The sequence below is a fragment of the Stegastes partitus genome, unplaced genomic scaffold, assembly GCF_000690725.1.
Source record: "Stegastes partitus isolate 25-593 unplaced genomic scaffold, Stegastes_partitus-1.0.2 Scaffold130, whole genome shotgun sequence".
Taxonomy (NCBI): Eukaryota; Metazoa; Chordata; class Actinopteri; family Pomacentridae; genus Stegastes; species Stegastes partitus.
Genome location: NW_007577861.1, coordinates 710,075 through 731,939, shown reverse-complemented (window position 1 = coordinate 731,939; position 21,865 = coordinate 710,075). Strand labels below are relative to the sequence as shown.

At 39.6% G+C, this 21,865-nt stretch overlaps 1 protein-coding gene across 1 annotated transcript in view; it reads right to left on the bottom strand.

Moving 5' to 3' along the window:
* Window positions 1–21,865, bottom strand: part of rapgef4a (Rap guanine nucleotide exchange factor 4a) — a 45,382-nt gene that overhangs the window by 16,244 nt on the left and 7,273 nt on the right. Inside the window, exons 2-5 of the mRNA XM_008278721.1 lie at window positions 19,370–19,512; window positions 18,624–18,712; window positions 17,863–18,009; window positions 1,086–1,152 (exon numbers count right to left, since the gene is read on the bottom strand). Of these exons, the coding sequence (XP_008276943.1) occupies window positions 1,086–1,137 (52 nt within the window). The 5' untranslated portion in view covers window positions 1,138–1,152; window positions 17,863–18,009; window positions 18,624–18,712; window positions 19,370–19,512. The remainder of the gene's footprint in view (window positions 1–1,085; window positions 1,153–17,862; window positions 18,010–18,623; window positions 18,713–19,369; window positions 19,513–21,865) is intronic.

The following is a 21,865-nucleotide window of genomic DNA, read 5'->3' as shown; positions in this document are numbered from 1 at the left end:
CCTCAGTATTCTACTGTATGCTGCAAAAAACACCCAGAGCGCTGCTCTTACAGCGCTGCACCACCACATGCAGCAGTGATGAAAACCACAGTGTCCGGCTTTAAGAGCAGTTCATTTATCCACATATTTTTGGTGTGTGAATTTAACACTGTGAGTTCTTTAAAAAGCCATCATGGCATAAATAAAGCAGAGAAACCTTGTGTTTAAAATGTGCCAATCATTTATGAACTATCGTTAAAAATGCATAAGAATATACAGTAAATCTGCTGTCAGTGAGTGAACCAGCCGACTCTGGGTTTTCTCACTGCTGTTCATCATTTTTATGGTACATGACTTTGAAGCAAGTTAAGTGCTTTGTTTGAGCAAAGCGACGTCAATATTGAGTTAACTTGCAAAAGAAAAGCATGCCTTTATCATAATACAAGAGGATAAAGGTCTGACAGTAATGGAGTTGGGCAGTGCGGCCAGAAAAATGGGTTACTTGGAACTTTTATGAAGTAAAAGGGAAGCCATGTGCAGGAAACTGTGTTCAAAGTCCTTCATCTCGATATATTCTTACTCTGAAGATGCTGATGTACATTTTGTGAACTCTTTATTTTCCTAAATTCGGTTGTGCTTATATATACAATGTGTTTCTCATTCATCCATTCACATACACATTCATACACCAGTGGTGACAGAGCTGCCCTGCAAGGTGCTGCCTGTCATTGGGAGCAACTCCAGGTTCAGTGTCTTGCCAAAGGACACTTGGACTGTGGAGGGGCGGGGGATCGAACCGCCAACCTTGCAATTGGAGGACAACCCGCTCTACCACCTGAGCCACAGTTGCCCATAACTTATACTTATCTGTACCTTTATATGTCAGCTGACTGATATGAAAATGATCCAAATGCAGGCTTCTGCATCTGAAAATGTGGGAGCATCTGCAGCAATATTTTACAGTCAAATGTTAGAGTGAAATTTAAGTCACGCTTTCAAATCCACCAGAGTTCATCCTGTGTGATGGATCAACAATTTACAACTGGGACAAAGTTGGGAACAAAATGGGTCTAAAGCACTTGAAACTGTAATGCAAGACTACTTACTGTCAGCACTGCTTTCCATCACACCATAGGGTGGGGCGAGTAGTCCAGCCATGCAGTGATGATATTTCTATAAAAACAGAAATAAGACACACACACAAAGTCGTTATTGTGGTTTCATTGTGGGGTTTTTTCTCAGTAATCAGTATTTTAGGTCAAATTAGATTCAGTGGTGCTTTCTTACTTTAGCATGTTAACATTCTAACATTAGCACTAAACTTAAATCACAGCTCAGGCTGAATGGAAATCACAAGTTTAACAGGTATTCAGCCACAAACCTAATGAACTTTTGGCCTTACGCTGGTACTAAAGGAGAAGTTAATGCAAGTGAAAGCATTGTTAAAGTGATACCAGTGCATCCTGTGGGAACAAGAATGTGTGTACCTAGTTTTATGACGCTCATTTCTGAAGCCGCGACCGTCCATTAAAAACCACAAAAGGTCGACCGCATGGTGGCGCAACAGGAAAAGTTAGAGAATCACCAGTTTTTTAGATGCTCTGGAGACCATGAATGTCTATGAGATGTTTCTGGACTCATGTGCTAACACAGTGGACAATGTCATTCCTATGGAGGTAGCCAAGCAAACAGCCCAGCTAAAACTGCCCCTTGTACATTTTCATTCAGTAGATTATGGGTCATCATCAGAATCATACGACAAGCAGCAGCGTCAAAATTGTAATGTGTTGAAACTGAACAGCTCATACTTTGAAAAAATACTATGATTTTGGCAAACATGTTTTGTTCCAACAGCTCACACATGTCTAAATGGTAGGGTCACTATGAAATACACACATCTAGTGAGTTCAAGGACAGACAATAGTGAGCATAATCTAAAATGAACACGTTACAGCAGTTTGGTGGTCTTTGTTCTTCCATGACTCCTCTTGTACCAAACGAATTATACCAGAAATCAGTTCACTGTGATTTGAAAACAGCTCCTTAACCCTCAAAATTCTAAACTCACCAGTGGGTTTGAAAAGCATGTTGCCAAAATTATACCATTCATGAAAACCAAAAACTGTGCAACAGAAAGAATTGTCTGATTTTGAGTTTTCCAGTGGTCCTTGAAGTAGTCATCTGTGACAGACATTTAGTCGATAATTCTAAGCCCAAAGTTGGGATATATCATTAAAATCATTTTATTCTGCATTTCACATTCAAGTGTTGGCTCTAACCATCCATCCATCCATCCATCCATCTATTATCTATACACCGCTTAATCCTCACTAGGGTCATGGGGGGCTGGAGCCTATAACAGCTTACTTAGGGTGAAGGCAGAGGACACCCTGGACAGGTCTGCCTCTAACCAGATTCTCTAGAATAAATAAATAAATCTGCAGTTTTCGTCGACCATGAAGTCATTAAAGACTCGACAGTAACCAACAGTCACGTGGCAAAAACTGAGCTGCAGGCTGTGTTTACACAAAAGACTTGGATGAATCAAGTACGGACACAAATTAGAAATGATTCCAGGTTTTTTGCAATTGTAATATGAATAATCAAAGTTTTTTTTTTTTGTAATGATTCATGGCATTATAACTGTGTTACACTGCACAAAAGACCGTTTTGAGCTCTCTCTGCTTATAGCCATGACTGTCATGTTTCTATAGAGATGCAGGACTTTATATTGCAGAAAAAACTGATTCCAAAGTGAGAAAAAAAAACTGTGAAATGCTCAGAAAATGCTTGAAGTCCAGAGGGTTTAGAGATGGAGAGGAATTCCCACAGATAACTCTGAGATTAAACTTCCACGCTTTGGTTTCTGCTTCTTAGTGAGTCGTTGTTTGCTGAATGTCACTTCTCTCTCTCTCTCTCCTCCAGCATTTCTTGTCCCTCTCTCACTTTAATGTTCTGTCTAATAAAGGCAACCCCCTCAAGAAAAGACATCAACCCCTCTGCCATCACTTGTCTCCAGGCTGTGAGGACAAGAAAAAAAGTCAATGAGAGTTTCGGGTGTTTGTTGATATTTCATCCTCATTAGTCTGAACATGCAAATGGAAGTAGGGTTCAATGACTAATGATCACAAAGTGGGGAGAACACCATGAAAGTCATCATTAGACTGCTCAAACAATGTGAAACTCAAATCTTAAGTGTACCGTAGTGGTAATCCTCAGCTTCCCTTCCTTGTCCGTTCCTCTTTTTCCTTTCCTCGGTGTTATGGCCTTTCTAGATTGCATATATAATCCTCAAGGCTGAGAGTCACAAAGTAAGCAAAGCACGACAATACCTCCGTACTTGCCTTTTACCGTCACCGTGCCCTGCAGCAGCAGCAGCACAGATATTATGTAATGAGCATTATACTGCACCCATGCACTCATGTAAAGGCCATGTTGTTGTTTATGACGCCGGTGCACAAAGAGGTCAATCTAACCGTAGTCAATGAGCCATAAGAAAACGCTGCCCAATGCCTCATATGACAAGATCATGGGTCGATGTAGAGCGATTTTCTCATGTTAAAAAATATAAAAACAATTGCCAAACGCTAGAAATCTGTTCATCACTCGGGTAAATGTGATGATTCTGTCACCGACATCCCTGGTGGGTAGGCCACTTTATTTAATGGAAACCTGTCCACAGCAGATTGACTTCACCGTGTTATTACAAATTATTTCTGTTGTTTTTACATTAATACTTTTTTCCCAATGCTGTCTTACTGTAGACGCTGTGTTAACGATTTGCAGTTGCAGAGAAATGTCGCAAGGCAGGAAGAACACCGTGGAAGCAAACTCAACCCAAAGTATTTGTGGTGATCTATGTTGTCAGATTGAAAGCATTTCGAGTTGTTTTCTTGGTTTAATCTGAAAGAAAAAAAAAATTTACAGCCCAGTGTCACAAAAAATATATATATAGTAACGCTAATCCACAGCACAAAACCTATTAATCTTACAAAATTGTGACATACCGATGTTTTTGAGGGCCTATGCGATGGGGCTATAATCCCAACAACATAGAAAACAACCATAGAGTTGTGGTTAGTGTTTGCATAGGTGCATTTTAACCATCTTTTTCTGAATCTAACCAAGTAGTGGCATTTTTGCAGCGTAACAAAAGCAAACAGTGACTAAATACGATTAAAAAAAGCAACATAAAACAGAAAGCAAGAAGAAACTGCGAGTGAAAATACCTCAAAACAGTGGTCCCACATGAGACCTAAACCCAAGTGTCACAAGTCCCCAATTTATGCCACCTTCAGGGACTTTTGTTGCTCTTTTTATCAGTAAAACTAAACAAAAATGTATCAGGTGACATGAAACTATAGGGTATTGTGAAACCAAGCTGTGGACAAATGTAGCTATTGATCATTTTTGGTGTGAGATTGTGTTTGAAAATTTTTAAAAGCCAATAGGTACGCTTTTATCTTCCTATGATTCCTTTTGTAGGGTAAATAATAATGGTGTACTTGGTTCTAGAGTATGTTACCCTTAAGTTATTGTATTTTTTTAATGATTTCATCAGTTCCACATTTAAAACAAAAAACCCTCCTGATCATATCAGAGCATCCACGCCACATGCAGTATATATCACACTAATGCAAGCTCCATTTAAATTGTATTTTCTAACTCAAATTTGTCAAGTAGATTGATGGCTCAATATTAATTTGGGGCAAAAGACAAACAAAAACTGATTATGTGTGGCAGGCGCTACCTTTCAGGTCAATAACAAGCGGATTGAGGACCACTTAGTGCATGACCACTTCTCTCTACCTTCCTATCTTCTTGGTCAGTGGAGACTGAATGAAAGCAAGAACTCTGGAGCCCATTTGTTCCCCCGACGGCCACGTACTCAGAGGTCGCGTTTTAAATTCAATTCTACCCTCCGAAGTCAGCTAATCACTTTAGCAACCCTTTAGGGGAACACAGCTTTTTCCCTCAATTAAGAAGGCGTTTAGAGATGCCTCAGTGAGCTCAGTTTTTAAAATGAGAACTGACTCGCTGCTCATTGAGACACTAAAAGATATTGATTAATGTCATCACTGAGCTCAGACTATGAAAATGTGTCCGCTGTAGAGTGACTTTGTACACATGCAAACAACAGATTTAATTATTCAAAGTTAATCACAGCTGAAGCATTGAAGCCATCGGAGCCACTTCAGCGGTCCTATCAGTCCTTGTTGACAATTAACGGATTTAGGATTAGGGAGGAGCACTTTAACTGAGGAGCACAGGAACAAATGAACTCAAGTCCTCTGAGCCAATAAAGCTGCGCTCCCTGAGGGGCTGAATCCAGCAGGCAGGGTGGGAGTGTTGTTTCAGACCAGGATTAGGAACATTGTCAGGTGTGTAAAAAGCACTCAGTGTCTGTTTTGTTAGTAAGGAAGCGAGGTGACACACAACACGCCTGATGTCATAAGCAGCAGCCGCCGGCTCACTCCAGGCTGTCGACAGCAAATTTACCTTTCGCTTCTATAACAGTGTATTTTATTTAATTTTGGGGGGGGATAAAAATGCATCAGCAAAATCATCTCTTTGTTTGAAGTTAAAATTAACTGATCAGTTGACTGACAGCAGCAGTAGATAACTGAACTATATTGTTAAAGTCATTTACCAAGCAGACAGGCCAAGCAGTGCTTAGTTTCACTTAATTTAGTTCATTTTTTGCTTTCTTTTTCTTGAATTATTCTACATTGGAGGTCAGAAAAAAACAAAGTCAGACAAAACAAGACATTTAGTGATGCTATTGTACATTTTAGGAAACTACAAGATTGTATGTAACTTCCCTGATATTTTGTGGACCGAGAGATTGATATATTACTTAAGCAAACTGTGCAATTAATCAATAAATCAAAAATAATTACTGATTGGAAGTGTGCAGTTTACCATAAAAGACTAAGATAAGAAAATTAATAAATATCCAATCTTTTTTTTTTATTGTTGTTGTTTATTCATTTGTTTATTCATTCATTCATTCATTTATTTTATTCTGTTGCCTGTCTGCATTTTTGTGTTTATGTGTGCCATGGAAATCACTTTGTTTCTGGTATTTTGAAGAGAAAGCATCAAAGTTAATTAGCTCTGTCATTTTTAACAGTAAAACTTTTTACTGCAAATGCAAAGATTCATTTTTTTTTAAATTAAAAAAAAAAAAATTATAACAGCAATTGTGAGATTAATCAGATTGCGGCACATCTCAGTCTCATGTTAATTCTGCTGGAGGTGTACTGTGACAGGGAGATTTAAAGTATGCATTTAGGATTTCACTGTTATCGGCATGTAAGTATTGAATTAGGAATTTTGAATATTTGGACGCTTTGTAACAGCTAAATGAATAGTTACATGTATAAATAAATTCCTTAATATGTTCTTTAATCACTGATTTTTACTCTTTCTGGTATGAATTTAGCAAACAAGACATCACGTGTTTATCTGTCAACTTCTGAAGAATTGTGATTTTTGATTTTTTCATCGAACTCTCAGCGAAGGAATAAAATAAGGCTATTTCTCAAAATGTTGTTCTCAAACTGATCCTTAACCTAAGTCTGATTATTCACACATCAGCCTGTATCATATTAATCCCACAAGATTATTAGAGCATTAAATCAGCTCGCACATCAACTCCAACGCTTCAAACTGCAGATGAACTGCAGTTGTGATGAAATGTGATAAGTACTTTAAGCACAGAAGGCATCCCAACTTAAAAATGTACAAGGCTTGTTTATGAAGAGAGTTAAGTAAATGAGCTCGCCATCATACTCTGAAAATCAAATATTTGCCACAATAAAACCATCACTGCGTGCTATTTGTGCAGCTACTGCCCTGCAATGTGTCACTTTAAAACCACAACACTGACAGAAATAAGCTCGGTGGAGAGAAGATGTACTGGTACACGCTTTTACGATCTCCGAGTTGTCACTACTGATAAATGGACAGTCAGTAGTTGTGAGGAACAAACATGCTCCGCCGGGACTCAGAGGCAGCTTCGCACAGAAGATCCACCGTTGTGTTGGTGCTGTTTCTGACTGCAAAGGGATTAGATAGCGCAAAAAGGATATTTAAAATAATCCTTCACAATCTGACATCCAGCCAGCCAACACAATACTTTAGTCAGACAGCTTATAGTGTCTGATTCAGTCGTTATTTTCTTAAACAGATACCATCGCAGGAGAAGATTATGAGCCGTTGCTTCGAGGAGATTTACTCTGAGTAGTGCAGCAACGACTTGATGCTGCTGGAGGCGACACAATCAGACAGGTGTAGGAGTCTAAATCCTATCACATCCAGTAGATAGCAATGAAAACTAACTTCCAATAGATCTTTGACTCCAAGGGCCCCGTTGGCAAAGTTCAACCTGACGTGAAATAAAGACGCCATTGACTGGATGTAAGACAGAAACACAGCTTTAGTGAAAGGTATTGCAGTGCTTGTAGTAGAAGTATCTTCGAATTAAAGAACCAAAGCAGCTTCAAAGAATAACAAATACGAAACATACATCCGGTAAAGTTTTGGAAATTCATGCAAACTTTTTGCTTTTTAAGTCAAGTGATTTAAATGTAAATGTATGTTGTCCTTGGTCGGCCTGTTTTCCTGTCAGACCACCAAAGGGGAACCTTAGCTGTTTGTTTGACTAAAACATGAGCATGTTTCCACTGTGGGCCTGAGCATGAAAAAGAAATATGTTCTTACAGACTACAGAATAAAATCTTTACATTTGCTCTGCTGAGAAATTACATTTGTATTTTGTGGCAGTCGACGGACAACTAGTTGTAGCATTTACCAACAAAATCTGGAGATTTTAGCAAGTTTTTGGTGCTCAGTGAAGGATTGATAATCTTGACAAAACCAGTTGTATAAGTCCGTTTACAGAGCGCAGTGCTCCAGCAAAGGTCAATGACCTATTTTGAAATTTTAAACAAAGCAATCCAGATCTGCACCAAAGTTTAACAGGTTCTTTCTTTGCCCAACTTCTCCACCAAGTTCAACGAAACTCAGCTTGGTGGTTTTTGAGTAAGTTGCCATCGGACAAACAAACACATGAACAAAATAGCAGCACTGAAAACATCCTCGTCCTCAAATCAGGAACAAACGGGTGCACCACGGTTTTAAAATTCACTCACTCAACAGAATCTGAAAATGATGTAAACAGCGTATTTACTACAAAGCACAATCTTCAATTTCTAACGCCGTTTTAAGCTCGGTGACGGATGTCAGTTGTATGTATCTGTTCATATTTTTCCTTTTGTGACAGTCTAGGTTGATGCTTTTAAGCACTCAGAGTAAAACCATATTTTTAACTTGCAGTTGCTCATGTTATATAGTTATACAGTAATGCGGATTCAACCAGAAAATGTCTCATCCAAACAGCACTCAAACTGCCGTGTTGTGAGCAACGTAGTGGTGGGACTGCCAAGATGGCTGGGAGCATGAAACCGGGCAGTGTTGTGACATTAGAAAATGACACTGAATAGGTCATGGAAATTATAAATAGTTTAGGAAAAAAAACATTGACTCATTGGGGGAAGCACTTTCTAGCTGGCAAAAAAAATCACTTTTAACAAATACTAAACATATTTGACAACATTATTAACCTCCACAACTGGCCAATTGAATGTAAGATGCATATTTTGAACAGAGAAATTACTATTTTACAAGCAAACGGTCATCTAAGTGTATTACTGACCATGATTCTGCACTCAGCTCCTCACTATCTTCGCATAAAATGAATGTTTGAACATCCACAATAACAAATCAGGCAACTTAATGCTTATTTGCTCTTGTTCAGTGACCTCCAATGATAATGTGTCATTTTATGTTTCTTTACACACCTTAGAGCAGTAAAAAGACCGTCACCATGGAGTGAAAAATTGCTCAATATACAGCCCATATGTTTGCCTGATGCACCTGGTTGATACACTTTGAAGAACCAACTGATAAGGTCGGTCTTATCTGTGCCAAACATCAGATCAACGAAGCTATTAAAGTTATCTCTGTGCATTCTCACTTCAGGCTCCTCCTCCGTCTTTTCATGCTTGAGTACGTTAGTGCATCGTGAGCATCGCTTCGCATGAATGCACGCTTGTATTTTTGAATAATTCACAGCAGATTACATAATCAACACGGTGCAAATTGTTCCTAAAGTAATTCACTGATTATTCTGAGCGTTCACAGGCACGCTTCAGGTCACCTGGGGAAACGATTTGGGGACGACCCTCCTTAGAGGTCCCACTTTGCTTCTGCACTGATAGATTTCTCACACAAAGAAACTAAATTGCACATTTTAATAGTTAAATAGAGTAGGAAGGACAATTAGATCTTTTCTTTTTTTTTACTTTTGGCATTTGAATTGCAAATTCTGAATTTCCACATAGTTCTGCAACACCAGCAAAAAAAACACAGCACAAATTTCCATCAGCTTGTTTTTTCCCTTCACCACATCATTTACAGTGTTTCTCATGCAACAAATGTATTAAGTTATTGAAAAGTTTGGCAGAAATTACCTAAGATGCTACCAGTGTCCCATGCAGCCTGTTGTTGTAGTTAATGACTGGAAGCTCCTCCACACCCTCTTAAACCAGGCGTCAACAAACACTCCGAGCATGTATGTCCAACGCTACGAGTGTCACACTTCCTATTCATCACATTGAGCAAAGTCCGGCTCGATCCAGCGGCACCTTCAAGCCTCTCGTAGAGCAGAGTGAGTAGATTGTGTCAGCCTGAGCGCTCAGCAGAGTGCCAGTCAGCTGCTGACTTCTTCTGAGCAGCAGTTGCTAGGTGATTACTCAACTCCAGTCACTGAGCTCAGAGGAGAGCATGCTCGATCTCTCTCCCTCTCTCTCTGCCTCTCGCTTTCTCTCGCTCTCTCTATCTCTCTCTCTCGCTCTCTGTCACAAGCTAATCTATACACACAATACAGAGTAGTTGCTCATTTTCTGCATGACCACTTTCACAAAGCAAGTGCTAAAGCAGACTGAGGTCAGAGACACAGGATGTGAAGACCGATAATCAGGAATACAAAAAAAACATGTTGTGAAAATGTCCCAGCTGCTTCTATTGACCCAAAACTCTTCAGGGACACATTTGAAGAGTTGGAAGATGTGTCGCAAGTGCATGTTTTACAGCAGAGCACACAGAACGCCTGTGCTGTAGCTCAACAAAACCCTATAAATCAATTCAATAAATCAATGCACAGGATGTAGGTGATGTAATGCAAGATGACAGCGACTAGTTGGAGATGTGGTCTCTAAAAACAAGTTTTGTAGTCAACTTTAATTCTATTCAGGACTTTTGGGGTCTTTTGGACTCCAGGCCATTTGGTTTAGGTGACAGGTATTGTTTTTTATTTTTAAAGATTTTTTTTTTAATATAAAAAGAGGGACATTTGTCATGCATTTGGTACCAAAAATACTTCAACTTGTCAGAAAATGTATTGAACATAGTATAAAAGTCTATAATAAATACCAACAAATATTTTGCACATATTCTATGCATAATAAAGACCTTCTACGTATGGCAACATGAAAGTCCTGACCAGGGATAAGGATGGATAATATGGACATTTGGATGTTACCTGCATCAGGGTGCAGAAATCGAGTAAGTGTAAAAGATTTTCATGTATCATGGTGTGTTATAGTGGTGAGAAAGTGCTCTTCTAGTTTGTAGTTTGTCTGCACTTTCAGCCAAGGAGGTGGTATATAAACTGTTTTATTTTACCCTGAAGAATATTAAAAATATTCCACCATGAATTAGTGAAGGGCTGCAAGGTGGGTCGGTGATTAGCACCGTTGTCTCGCAGTAAGAAGGTCGCCAGTTTACACCCATGATCTTTCTGCGTGGAGTCTCCATGTTCTCCCCGTGCAGCTGGGATCTCTTCAGGTTCTCCGGCTTCCTCCCACAAGGTCCAAAAACATGTTGAGGTTAATTGGTGATTCTAAATTGTCCATAGATGTGAATGTGAATGCGAGTGTGTCTGCCTTCACCACAAGTCAGCTGGGATAGGCTCTAGTCCCCCGTAACCCTAGTGAGGATTAAGCGGTGTATAGATAATGGATTTTGAAATACTGAATAACCTACAGAGCTGCACAGAGAGCTGAGTAATCTGAGCATTGTAATAAAAAAAAGAGTGAAGAGTGAGTTACACTGACTACTAAATAAAGTATTATAAGATATTTATGTGTTTCCACTTTTGTGCGTTTTCCAAATAAGCTGAAAAAACTGTGTCAAGCTCTGAAATAAGACAGCTGATGTGTCTCATAAAACACCGACACCTTCATGCACAGCGGTTTTATATTCTGGCAGGGCTCTTCTGACCTTATAAATATGTGATTTGCCAATTAAAGGGTTGTTTTTATTGCATTTGCCAAAACTTTTTCTTTTTTTTTTCTTCTTTCAAATGAAAAGCTGTTAAATGCTGCACCTCAAAGAAACACACGGGACACTGTTTGACTCTGAAACATAAGTTGTGTAGTGTTGGACTGATATTCCCTGCTTGGCACAATGCAAAAAAAATGAACCAATTCCTAAAACTGAAATGAAAATAGAGGTGATAAAAACTTGTAAACCTTAGCTCTTGTGCTTTGTGCATCCGATCCAGCCCTAAAAATATGCAGACTGTACTGTCCGGTACACTCTTCCTCTCAAGGACGGAGAGCAGATGGAGTCTTATCTTTGACCTTGTTACTTATCAGAGCCACAGGACAGCTGTATTGAACTGCCGGAACATTTTATTAGCCAAATTACCAAGAGTTTTAAATATGTACAAACAGGTAACGTTACGTTTTAAAGTAAAACATGTCAGACAAAGTGCAATGGTAGATTAACTGGTAGGTATTTTATTTTTTCATATTAAGTAGATTTTAATCAATCTTTGATGGGGTTTTTGTCTTGAGTGTTGTGTTTTTGAACCCTGATAAAGGACCTTGTATCTCTAATAAAATGAGTGCTGCCAGCGTAGGGGATCCATTTTAATTTTTTAATTTGTTAACAATTGTAAAAAAAAAAGATAATCAACACACGCTAATAAACATCAGTTTTAGTAATAGGTTTCTTTTAAACCTGTCTTATTGCTGCTAATTTGTGAATGACAGTGCTGAGAGAGTATAAACAGTATATTTATTGACAGAAAATAATGTCTCATACAATTCTCACTGAGTGAACAGTTACTTTTACCAAAATTAGCAGATCTTAAAAGGTTTAAAACTTTCCCTAGGTGACAGGCTAACAAACACATAAGTGGCATTTAATATTCACGTTTGTTATCTTTTTTGTAAACCTTATAAATCTATTTGTCAAGTTCAAAATAGGCAAAATATACTGACAAAAGTGTAAGTAATAGATAAATAATCAAAGTAGTAGATACCTATTTTTTTCAATTCTATCCATTATTTTTTTTTTTACATAGGTGAACAAATATTTGTTATTCCAACACACAGCATCTCCACAACAGAACTGATGTCATGAAACAACCATGTTCCAGTGTATTAAAAATGTCAATTGGATAGTAGGGTCATAGACCAGAATTTAGAAGTCAGTAAAAAGTCAGAAAAGAAGACTATTTAACTGTTGCGTTTATATAGCGTTTATTTTGCTGTAAGATGTAGACGGAGGCTGGGTGAAGCTGAGAGAAGCTGCTGGAACACAGACAGAGCAGGTGTAGGTGTTTGTCACTGAATCACTGGCAAATCTGTCACCCTGTCACTTCATATTTTCAGCTGCCAGAACAGAAAACAGCTTAGCTACAACGAATTCAAGAAAATCCTGTAATGGTAAATCGTGTCTTATTTGGGATTTGACAGCGGTCATATTGACTTTGATTTAATAGGAGCTGGTACTGAACAGACAGCAACTATAGGCTAAATTATATTTACCCAAGACAGCAGGCATTCCATCTTCTTTAATTTCTCCTTACAAATTTAATATTGAAATTTGAAACTGACTCTTTTTTTATGTTCCTTCCAGATGATGTGCTTTGTACTGAAAGTTTATGGAAGCTCTTGGCTACTGGTTACATTATTCTGCCCCGCAGTGTCAGTGTTTTCGTAAGTCTGATTCAAAATTTGAATGAATCATGTAACAATTAAGTCACACTAAAGGCTGAAATTAAGAAGCAAAAGTCTAAAAGTTAGGCTGCAACGTGACGCAATTGGTAGCACTGTTGCCTCGCCGGTTCGTGTCCCGGTGGGGGCACTTGGATCTTTCCGGCGACATGTCCAGGGTGTCCCCTGCCTTCACCCTGGGATAGACTCCAGCTCCCCGTGACCCTAGTGAGGATTCAGCCGTGTATGGAAAATGGATGGATGGAAGTCTAAAAGTCCAGCACCGTGTCAGCAGCTTAATCACAGTTGTGAGCACATTTTAATGGAAACCGGCAATAAAGTCGTGGAAAATTTTTAATATTTACTGACAATGACGAAATTTAATTGGATGAAAAGTCAGTCGATCACTGAAGTGTACAAGGACCATGAAAGTCAGCACCAAGCTGCTGTGGTGGCAGGGTCATATATTCAACAGATGTGCAAAACGTTTGCTCAAAAACCCAAATGTCAACATTATAAAGACGAAGGAAGACAAGATGATTAGCAAAGTCAGCATGATTCATCCTCTGGACACCATGACTATTGTGAACCAACTGAATGACTGACACCATGGGGCTACACTGCTAACATGGCTAAAAGCTATAATATGTATCAGTAAAGCCGGTTGCAGCTCGCAGGTATTATGTTTCATTTTACAGGTTGGGCTTCACTTGCAGGCTCTTGATGACACAACAGCTTTGTAAGCAGAGATAAAGGATTAATGTGTTTTTGATACAATCTTCCTGCTCTTTCCTTGAAGCCGCCTGGCCCTGGATGTATCGTGGTACTTAGATCGTAAATGCACGTGACCTCTCTTTCTCAGCCTCCCCCCCAACACACACCCACTCTGCAGACACTGGAGGCCATGGTGCATCCCTGCCACTTTCTGTTCGTCATCTTTCTCCACTGGCTGCCCACCAGGCTGCTGCTATGGCCTGATGATAGTGACACACCAAACTCTCTCCCACGCTCTCAGCTCAGCACCCAGCAGACACGCCCCAAGCATAAAGACACACACGCACAATATATACAACCGTAAGCATCTGTAGCGCCGTGCTACTTAAAACATGTGCGGTGCACACGCCTCTAAAGCTATCACATCTGATTCAAAATACAAAAGCTTCCTGTCCAGGCCGCCGCCTTACAAGCCTAAAAACACAAATTACAACTGTGTTGTTTCAATCACAGCGGCCATCGGAAGCAGGAAACAAAGTAAAGAGTCGGTTGATGATCAGGCCATCTAAGCTTCGGTCCGCCTGCCCATGGATGCTGAGCTGGGCTCATGTCTGCTCTGTTAAACAAACAAGCACACGGCTGCTCGATCCCAGCGACAGAATCCAGCTTCTGTCACGTGCCAAGCTACATGAAAGCTGCTATAGTAGCCGTTGTAGCGGTCAACAGCATTAGAAAATAAATATTAAAACAGCATGCATGAGTGACACCCATGTACCGCTCACACATGCGTTGGCAAGTGCAGATGTTATATACCACAGCAGCATGCAGAAAGAAATGCAGCACTGGACGTCCTGTAACCATCAGCTCTATATATAAGCTGTTATTTATTGAGCAATTCCATAAAGATTTCAGAAGAAAGACGAAAACCTCAAGAGAAATACACAATAAATAATTGACAATGGCGGCCATGAATAAAAAAGCAGCATCCACTGGTTCATTAGGGCAATGCTGTCCTCACTCTGGCATAGTTTTTAAGGGTGCTGGGCTGCGGGCAGGAGGACAGTTCTGTGGTACAAGTGTGCTTCTGTCAGGTCAAAGCAGAGTTGGTGATATATTTCCCTTAACATCACTCCTTTGCTATCTCCACATATCAGCTGACACCCAGCGATATTACTCTGTTCACGCTCATTTTCATGCCTGTAAGCAATACTGCCCTCATGCTGCTTAACTTTTTTTTTTTTTTTTTTATGCGCCACAAAATGTATCTCAGCTTAAATGGAGTCTGTGTGAAGTAGCTGAACTTTCTATGCTAAAGCAATCATGGAGACACACAGGAAAGTTGGAGGCAGTTTGTTGTCACACACAGTACACACACAGTCTGAAGCCTGACGCCAGTAACAAGATACCACATGAGCAGCTTTTCTGCATTGCGGTAAAACTTGGGAGGAAATACGCAAGCCCCACTGCCAAGCAGAATAATCCGGTGAATAAGTTGTACCAACAGCAAACTTTAAAATACCGGGAGCTGCTGTAACGATTATCTGTCAACAAGGTGATTATGTGAATTTTGATTGCAGGGCCCCTCAGTAACAGCTTGGTCGACTCAGCGCATCCAGACAAGAGAAGATCCATGTATTGATGCTAATGCTGCAAATAGTTTACATGGGTTTTGGCTGGAATACAACAAGCAACACTGTAAAACACCACGGAGGGCAGAAATGTCTTTTAGCAAGCATCTAGTTTGAAGAACTTCCACTTGAACTACATGACTGATTAAATTAATGCAAGGTCATGCATAAGATCCCCTTCAGAAATGATTAGCGACATATCAAAACATGTTATTTGAGATAATAATTTGTGACTGATCAGTTTCGATTGCCTTGATAGAACTCTTGAAATTACATCTAATCCTTCTCGCTCATTAAAACAATCCAGAATCTATGAATATGCAAAGTTTAAGGAGCATTGCACCTACGAACTCAATCAGAACTCCTGGATTTTCCTGGATTTTTAGAGGCAATATTGACTTAAGGGACTAGAAAATTCTGATATTGATATTAAAGTTATATTGAAAGGGGAAATTAATGGAATCATTGCTTATTAACCTTCCAGCAATTTATTTCATCAACTAGTTAACAACTTATCATGAAGATAAAGCTCGACTCCGCACCACACTCTGCTGCATGTGCTGCAGAAAGTGCTGTAAAAAAAATTGAGTCAAAGCTGCTTTACTGTTCAAACTATGTAATGACACCATTTCTAAATTACCCCAAGCAGCTTTTTTCTGTATTATGCCCCTTAAAAGAAAGTTTTTATATCATATCAGTATATCTGTGACTGGCCAATATTAGATTATTAAGAACAGCTGATTAGTCAGGCTCTAGTTGTGATGTTACAAAGTCATACTTTCATGTCTTTATTCAGATTTAACAGATTTAGAACGTGACATTTTTAAATAGAAAATACAAGATTAGACGATTAACAAAGCCAACAAAGCAACAACAGACAGCGTTACACTGCCATTAACATAAATGTGACAAATAACAACCTTGAACGTAAATTTCAAACTGGAGAAAGAAAAACCTTGTGCTTCTTCATATCTACACCATCGGTATGAAATTGCATCTCCTTAATATCTGTCAAACATTATGCACCATGCCACATCTTTGCAGTGAATCATTATATCACAAAACAAACAAGTCCAAAGAGATCAAAAGACAAGATAAGACAATGTGGGCGCCAGACACAGAAGCCGTAAAATCTCATTTGCCACAGACCTTACTGAAGAGGTCGCCCCAGGGCTGAGGTGAAATGTGTAGCCCAGTAGTACCTCCACGTGATCCTCAGCTTCCACGCAAACAGAGCAAAGGATCCAGTCACACCGCTGCTGGTCAGTGCACTGACACAGACACACAGCCCATAATTTAACCTGCTGATGCCCTGTGGTCCCAGAGGAAATGGGCTGTCTCTCTCAGGAAACCAGCCCAGTACAGAGGGGGAGCAGAGATGGACTTCGACACAGCGTGACACCTACCAGCCGACATGAGCAGAGAGTAATTGAAGTGGAACATCCTGCTCTGAGTTGTCCATAAGCATTGCTGTTTCTCTTTCGTATTTACACACCTAAGTCATGCCAAAGCTATAATATGTTTGTAGCGACGGAGCGAGATGTATTAAGTATTTAGCTAATGATGCATGTGAACGTTGCCCATCATACACTCACACTGGATGTCTCTGCTGAAATAATCCACATAAAGACACATGAGAAAACAAACAGGGCCACAGAGAGTCAGTTTCTCCTCAGTGCTGCACTTCCATCTAGTGGTCAAAAGGTGTAAAACCCCCAACGCGCTAATAAACATCAGGTGCGGCGCTTCCACAAAAACTCGGTTGCAGCAGGTTACAGCTTAATAAGCGAACAGCATCCCATCATTCCTACAGAGGCCCAACAATAAATTCATCATCTAACCTTCATTAAGCTACTAGACGGTCTGAGTGCACCACCACCTACGCTTTGGCTCGCGTTCAGCTCCGTTCGTCACAGTTTTCACATTCAGTGTTTCAGCTGCAACAAAGAACCGGCTCAGACAGGTGGCTGTTCTCTGGCTTTAAGCTGCCCCCTCGATTGGTTAGAAATTACAGGATATACACAAAGCAACTGCCTTTGAGCGATCCATTCAGCTGTTAAGGATCTGCCCTGTGTCTGCATCAGTGACTTCAATAATGTAAAAAGAGTCACATTTTACTTTCATGTATGTCTTATTTTACCAGTTATTGTGGGCAGTTCTACAAACTGGATTCCTGTTTCATAATCAGGCTTAATTTTGTTTTCTGTTATTATTATTATTAGATTAACAAGAGAAAAAAAAGGGAATTTGACAGAGCCACATATCCAGGCAGAAAACATGAATGTACTCTTAGAATTTTTGCTCCTGAGAAATCTGAATATTTTTGTAGGTGTCTCAAGAAAATGGCCTAAAATGGTAAGAAACCACTCAGCTCACAGCTTTTTCAGACCGAGCTTATCACAGACTGTAATGTAGCCAGAGAATCCCTGTAGGCTGCCACAACTACAGATGGATCAAACAGTGCTTCTTACCTCCCACAGAGACCTGAACTCCCTCTGTTCGATGCGTAGGAGCTCGCTGGATTCCCGGGTGACAATGGTGGCATGTCGGGGGGTGTTATCCAGGATCGACTCCCCAAACGCCGTGCCGGTCCCCAGCGTGCATATAGTAACAGCATCCTGCAGGAGACACAGACATAAGAACGAAACATCCAGCTAGAGAAAGAATTCTGTGTAATGCAAATGTAACGTCTTTGTACTGCTAAAAGGAAAATAAAGAGGTTTCTGTGCACAGCGCTTGAGGAGCAGTGCTCTACACTGATCAGACCACTCTCAAAGGTTAGAGGCAATCTCCTGAGCACTCGTGCTAAATAGATGGATACACTCCAATCTGCAAAGAAATTACTCCAATCAGCAGGCAGACAAACTGACGAAGGTGCATAAAGCTCCAGTATTAACAAATAATCTGTAATGTTCTCCCATCTAACAAGCAAGAAATCTTTACAGCCCACTCTCCAGACAGGCTTGAGGTTGGATGTGGACTTGATGAATTTCAAGTGGAGCTTCACTGATATAATAAATCTTCACAGAGAAATAGAATGATGCAGATTTGGGAGCAAATTCAGAAAATCAACACACCAAACAACTATTTCATATAAAAAAATATATAGATAGATAGATGTGGTCATGCCAAGGCTATAGAGAAAAAGAAAAGAGAGAAGTTTCACCTGTTCACATATAATTATTTAAAACTCGGGTTTCATTTACTGCTTGTGAAATAACATCAGCCATACCTGATAGCTTGATGTTTCGGACACTTTAACATCCAGAGAACCAGACAGTACAGCGTACCAGCTGGTACCAATGTCTCCTTGGCGATACACTGGGAAAAAAACAAAAAAACAATTCAGTTTGAAAAAGAAAATCAAGTAAAAGTATAAATACAGCAATCTAAATAGTAAATGAAAAATCCCACTTAAGTAAAAGTACATTAATGTCAGCAGCAAAATAAAGTCCAAGCATTAAATTAAAAGTCTGGTTTGGTCTCTCTGACTGATATCAATCATCATTAGAATATTAATAGTGAAGCATCAGTGGGAGGAAAGAGGAAGATACAAGGTTCTGATATGTTTTCTATCTAATCTTTGATTTCTGATGAGATATTAGATCATTTTAACAGTTATTGAAATGAAACAGTGTAAAGACATTAGAGGTAAATATCTGTCTTTGACGGAGCTGTTAACAAGTCATAGTCATCTGAAATGTGACCACGGCTACGTGTTGGTTTTTCCAAGACATCAGAAGTTAAAAAGTTTGGAAATCACTGCTTTATTAATAAACAATGTGTTGTATTTAATCAAAACCTATTATATCATCTGCTGTGTGGAATCTTCATCTTTCAAGTAACTAAAGCTGTAGAATCTCAAACTTGAACAGCACATGCATAAATGTACTTAAATCCATTCAAAACATCCTTTTTATTCTCATTAGCGCAGAACTGTTTCCTCAGACACATGTCAGAGTGTGTGCTGTGACCCACAGGTGATGCCTTTCTCCAAACACTCATAGAATCCACACAGACAAATCTGCTGCAGCAAACTCGGGTGGAATCTCTCAAAGGCCTTCACATTTTTCAGACGTGCCAGGATTATGTCAACATCTTCCCCCGAGCGCTCCGCTGGTCTGGAGAAACAAAAAAGAAAAACATTATGTTCGGTTAAACAAAAATGTACATCAGGTACCTGAACAGGTTGCCAAACCTGCGTCATCTTGAGCAGCGTAACTGCGTGGTGACCTGGATTCTGAAGCTCTGCAGCACAGATGTGTCATGACAGCAATTAATTCGTACTTAACACTGTGCTTGGGTTTCATGTGAAACTCTGCAGCATCGCTCGTACTGGCGCATTAGCAGCACCCCGGTCAGAGGATCAGACTTCACGGGTGCAGTTTTATGGACTTTTTATGATGTTAGATGAGTAAAAAGTGTCGCACATTTTTATAATATCTGGTAATTATAAAGAAAAAAGCATTCCTTGCTGTGCAGAATTTAATGCAAGCGTATGAAAGCATCAGGAGATCTGGAGTGAGAAAGGAACTGAGGGCATTCATGCCATATTCAGATTCTGAACTAATCTTGTTGCTGTCAGATATAAATGATGATTTTCTCAGTGTGGTCTCTTGCTGCTTTTATTTCAGATGGCTTGGATGGTAGAAATGAGAAAAACACCACTTTCAAAATCAGACATTTAAATATTTTCTTTAGTCCTTTTAGAGTGAATCAGTTTTGGCTTCTGTTCAACAAACAATTAATTGACCACTTTTTTTTTTTCCAGTGAATCATCCGAAAAGAGCAGATAAGCAGATAATTGCGTCAAGATTAATGTAAAATTGAATGCTTGTTTATATTTATAATTTCTTTTGACACTGAGCTAAAAATATGAGCTTGTAGCACAAAACGCTGACCACATTCACATAATGAGAAACGTACAAAAAAGTGTGTTTTGCTCTGTTTTTGTGTATCACACTGCCCCACACTAGTTACACCGGATCCAGAGCCTCTGATGTAACATGTGGGTGGCTGTGCTGCAGCTTACATCACCTGTGAGTCGATGTCCGTCCTTTAAAAAAGTGAAACCAACCAACAGTATGAATAATTCAGAAAAGAAAAAAGGTTTCGCTTCACCACCGCAAGGATACTTTGACTTACTGTGGCTCTGATGCATATATTTAATACATACCGCAGTGTAAGAAAATTGTTTTCACTAAGCAACAACTTGCCAGAACACGACTCCTCATTCCCCGGCAACCTTTTCACTTACAGCAGTCGCATCATCCCTATAATATGCATTCCCGTAATAAGACTGTATAATCACACCTGCTGCTGTATTAAATGTGTTAGAGACCCTGTTATACCCTCACGTCATCCCTGCCCTGCATTATTTCAACACCGTGTAGCTTCTTCATCAGGCGCTGCAAAGTCAGGACAACAAGGCAGATGTGTGGGAGTCTGAGTTTCAAAGCCAGTGTCTATTTGGAAACCAACCAAGTCAACAACAACAAAAGAAAACAAAGAGCGAGAGAGAGAGAGAGAGAGAGAATCAAAAAGTGATTTTATGGTTTGAGTGAAGACAGTTTTGTGCTCACTGCAAACAATGATGCTTCTGATTTTAAATCCAGTTAGAAATGATGATAAGTGAGGCACCACATATCTGCAAGCTCTGTCTTAAGAGTTTAATGGTTAAGCAAACAACTCTCTTGTTTATTATGTTAACTCATCTGTTCCATGCTGTCCAAAAATAAAAAATCATTCAGCTGCTGCGTGGAGACGGACGTGTTCACCAACCGTGGCATTTCGGTGTAAAATCAGCGACAGTGTGATAAGGTGAAGAGTGGACTCTATTTGCTAGGAAAAGGTGAGTCATGCAAGAACCATTTGATTTGAAGGACACAGGTGGCTTCTACCACCGACCAAAGGATGTTACTGTGTAAACACGTCTGGCACACTGCGTCACTTTGCTGTTTATAGCTGCTGCACTTTGGACCTTTTTCTTTGTGATGCATCCTTCATTCTTTCCCTCCTCATCTTGTGTATATAAGTGACCCATTTACACCTGAGCTTTGCCCAGCATGTCTGTTTTTTTTTTTCTTTGACACTGTTCATCAGCAAAAATAAAATTAAAAATTGTGTGCAGCAGGCTCTCAAACATCAACACAATGAATCAATTATTGCGCACATCATGCACACGATCACACAGTCCTTTGCTGTACAAATGTGCGATGTTGTGTAATATTACATCTAAGTGTTGTGGTTTGCAGTCCCTTGTAGCTGCTTTGGGGTTTAATATCTCCTCCAGCAAGTCTCATTTAGTAGTTTCAGCTTTCAATCGGGCCAAATGTTCCAGTGTGTATTTGATGTGGGGCAGAATCAAACAGAAAAGTCTCAAATGACAGAGGTTTTTAAATGAACTATTATAATGAGAGTTCTCCTTGTATACTAAATGTTTGAATCTGTATTTGTTTGGTCTCACAATGAATC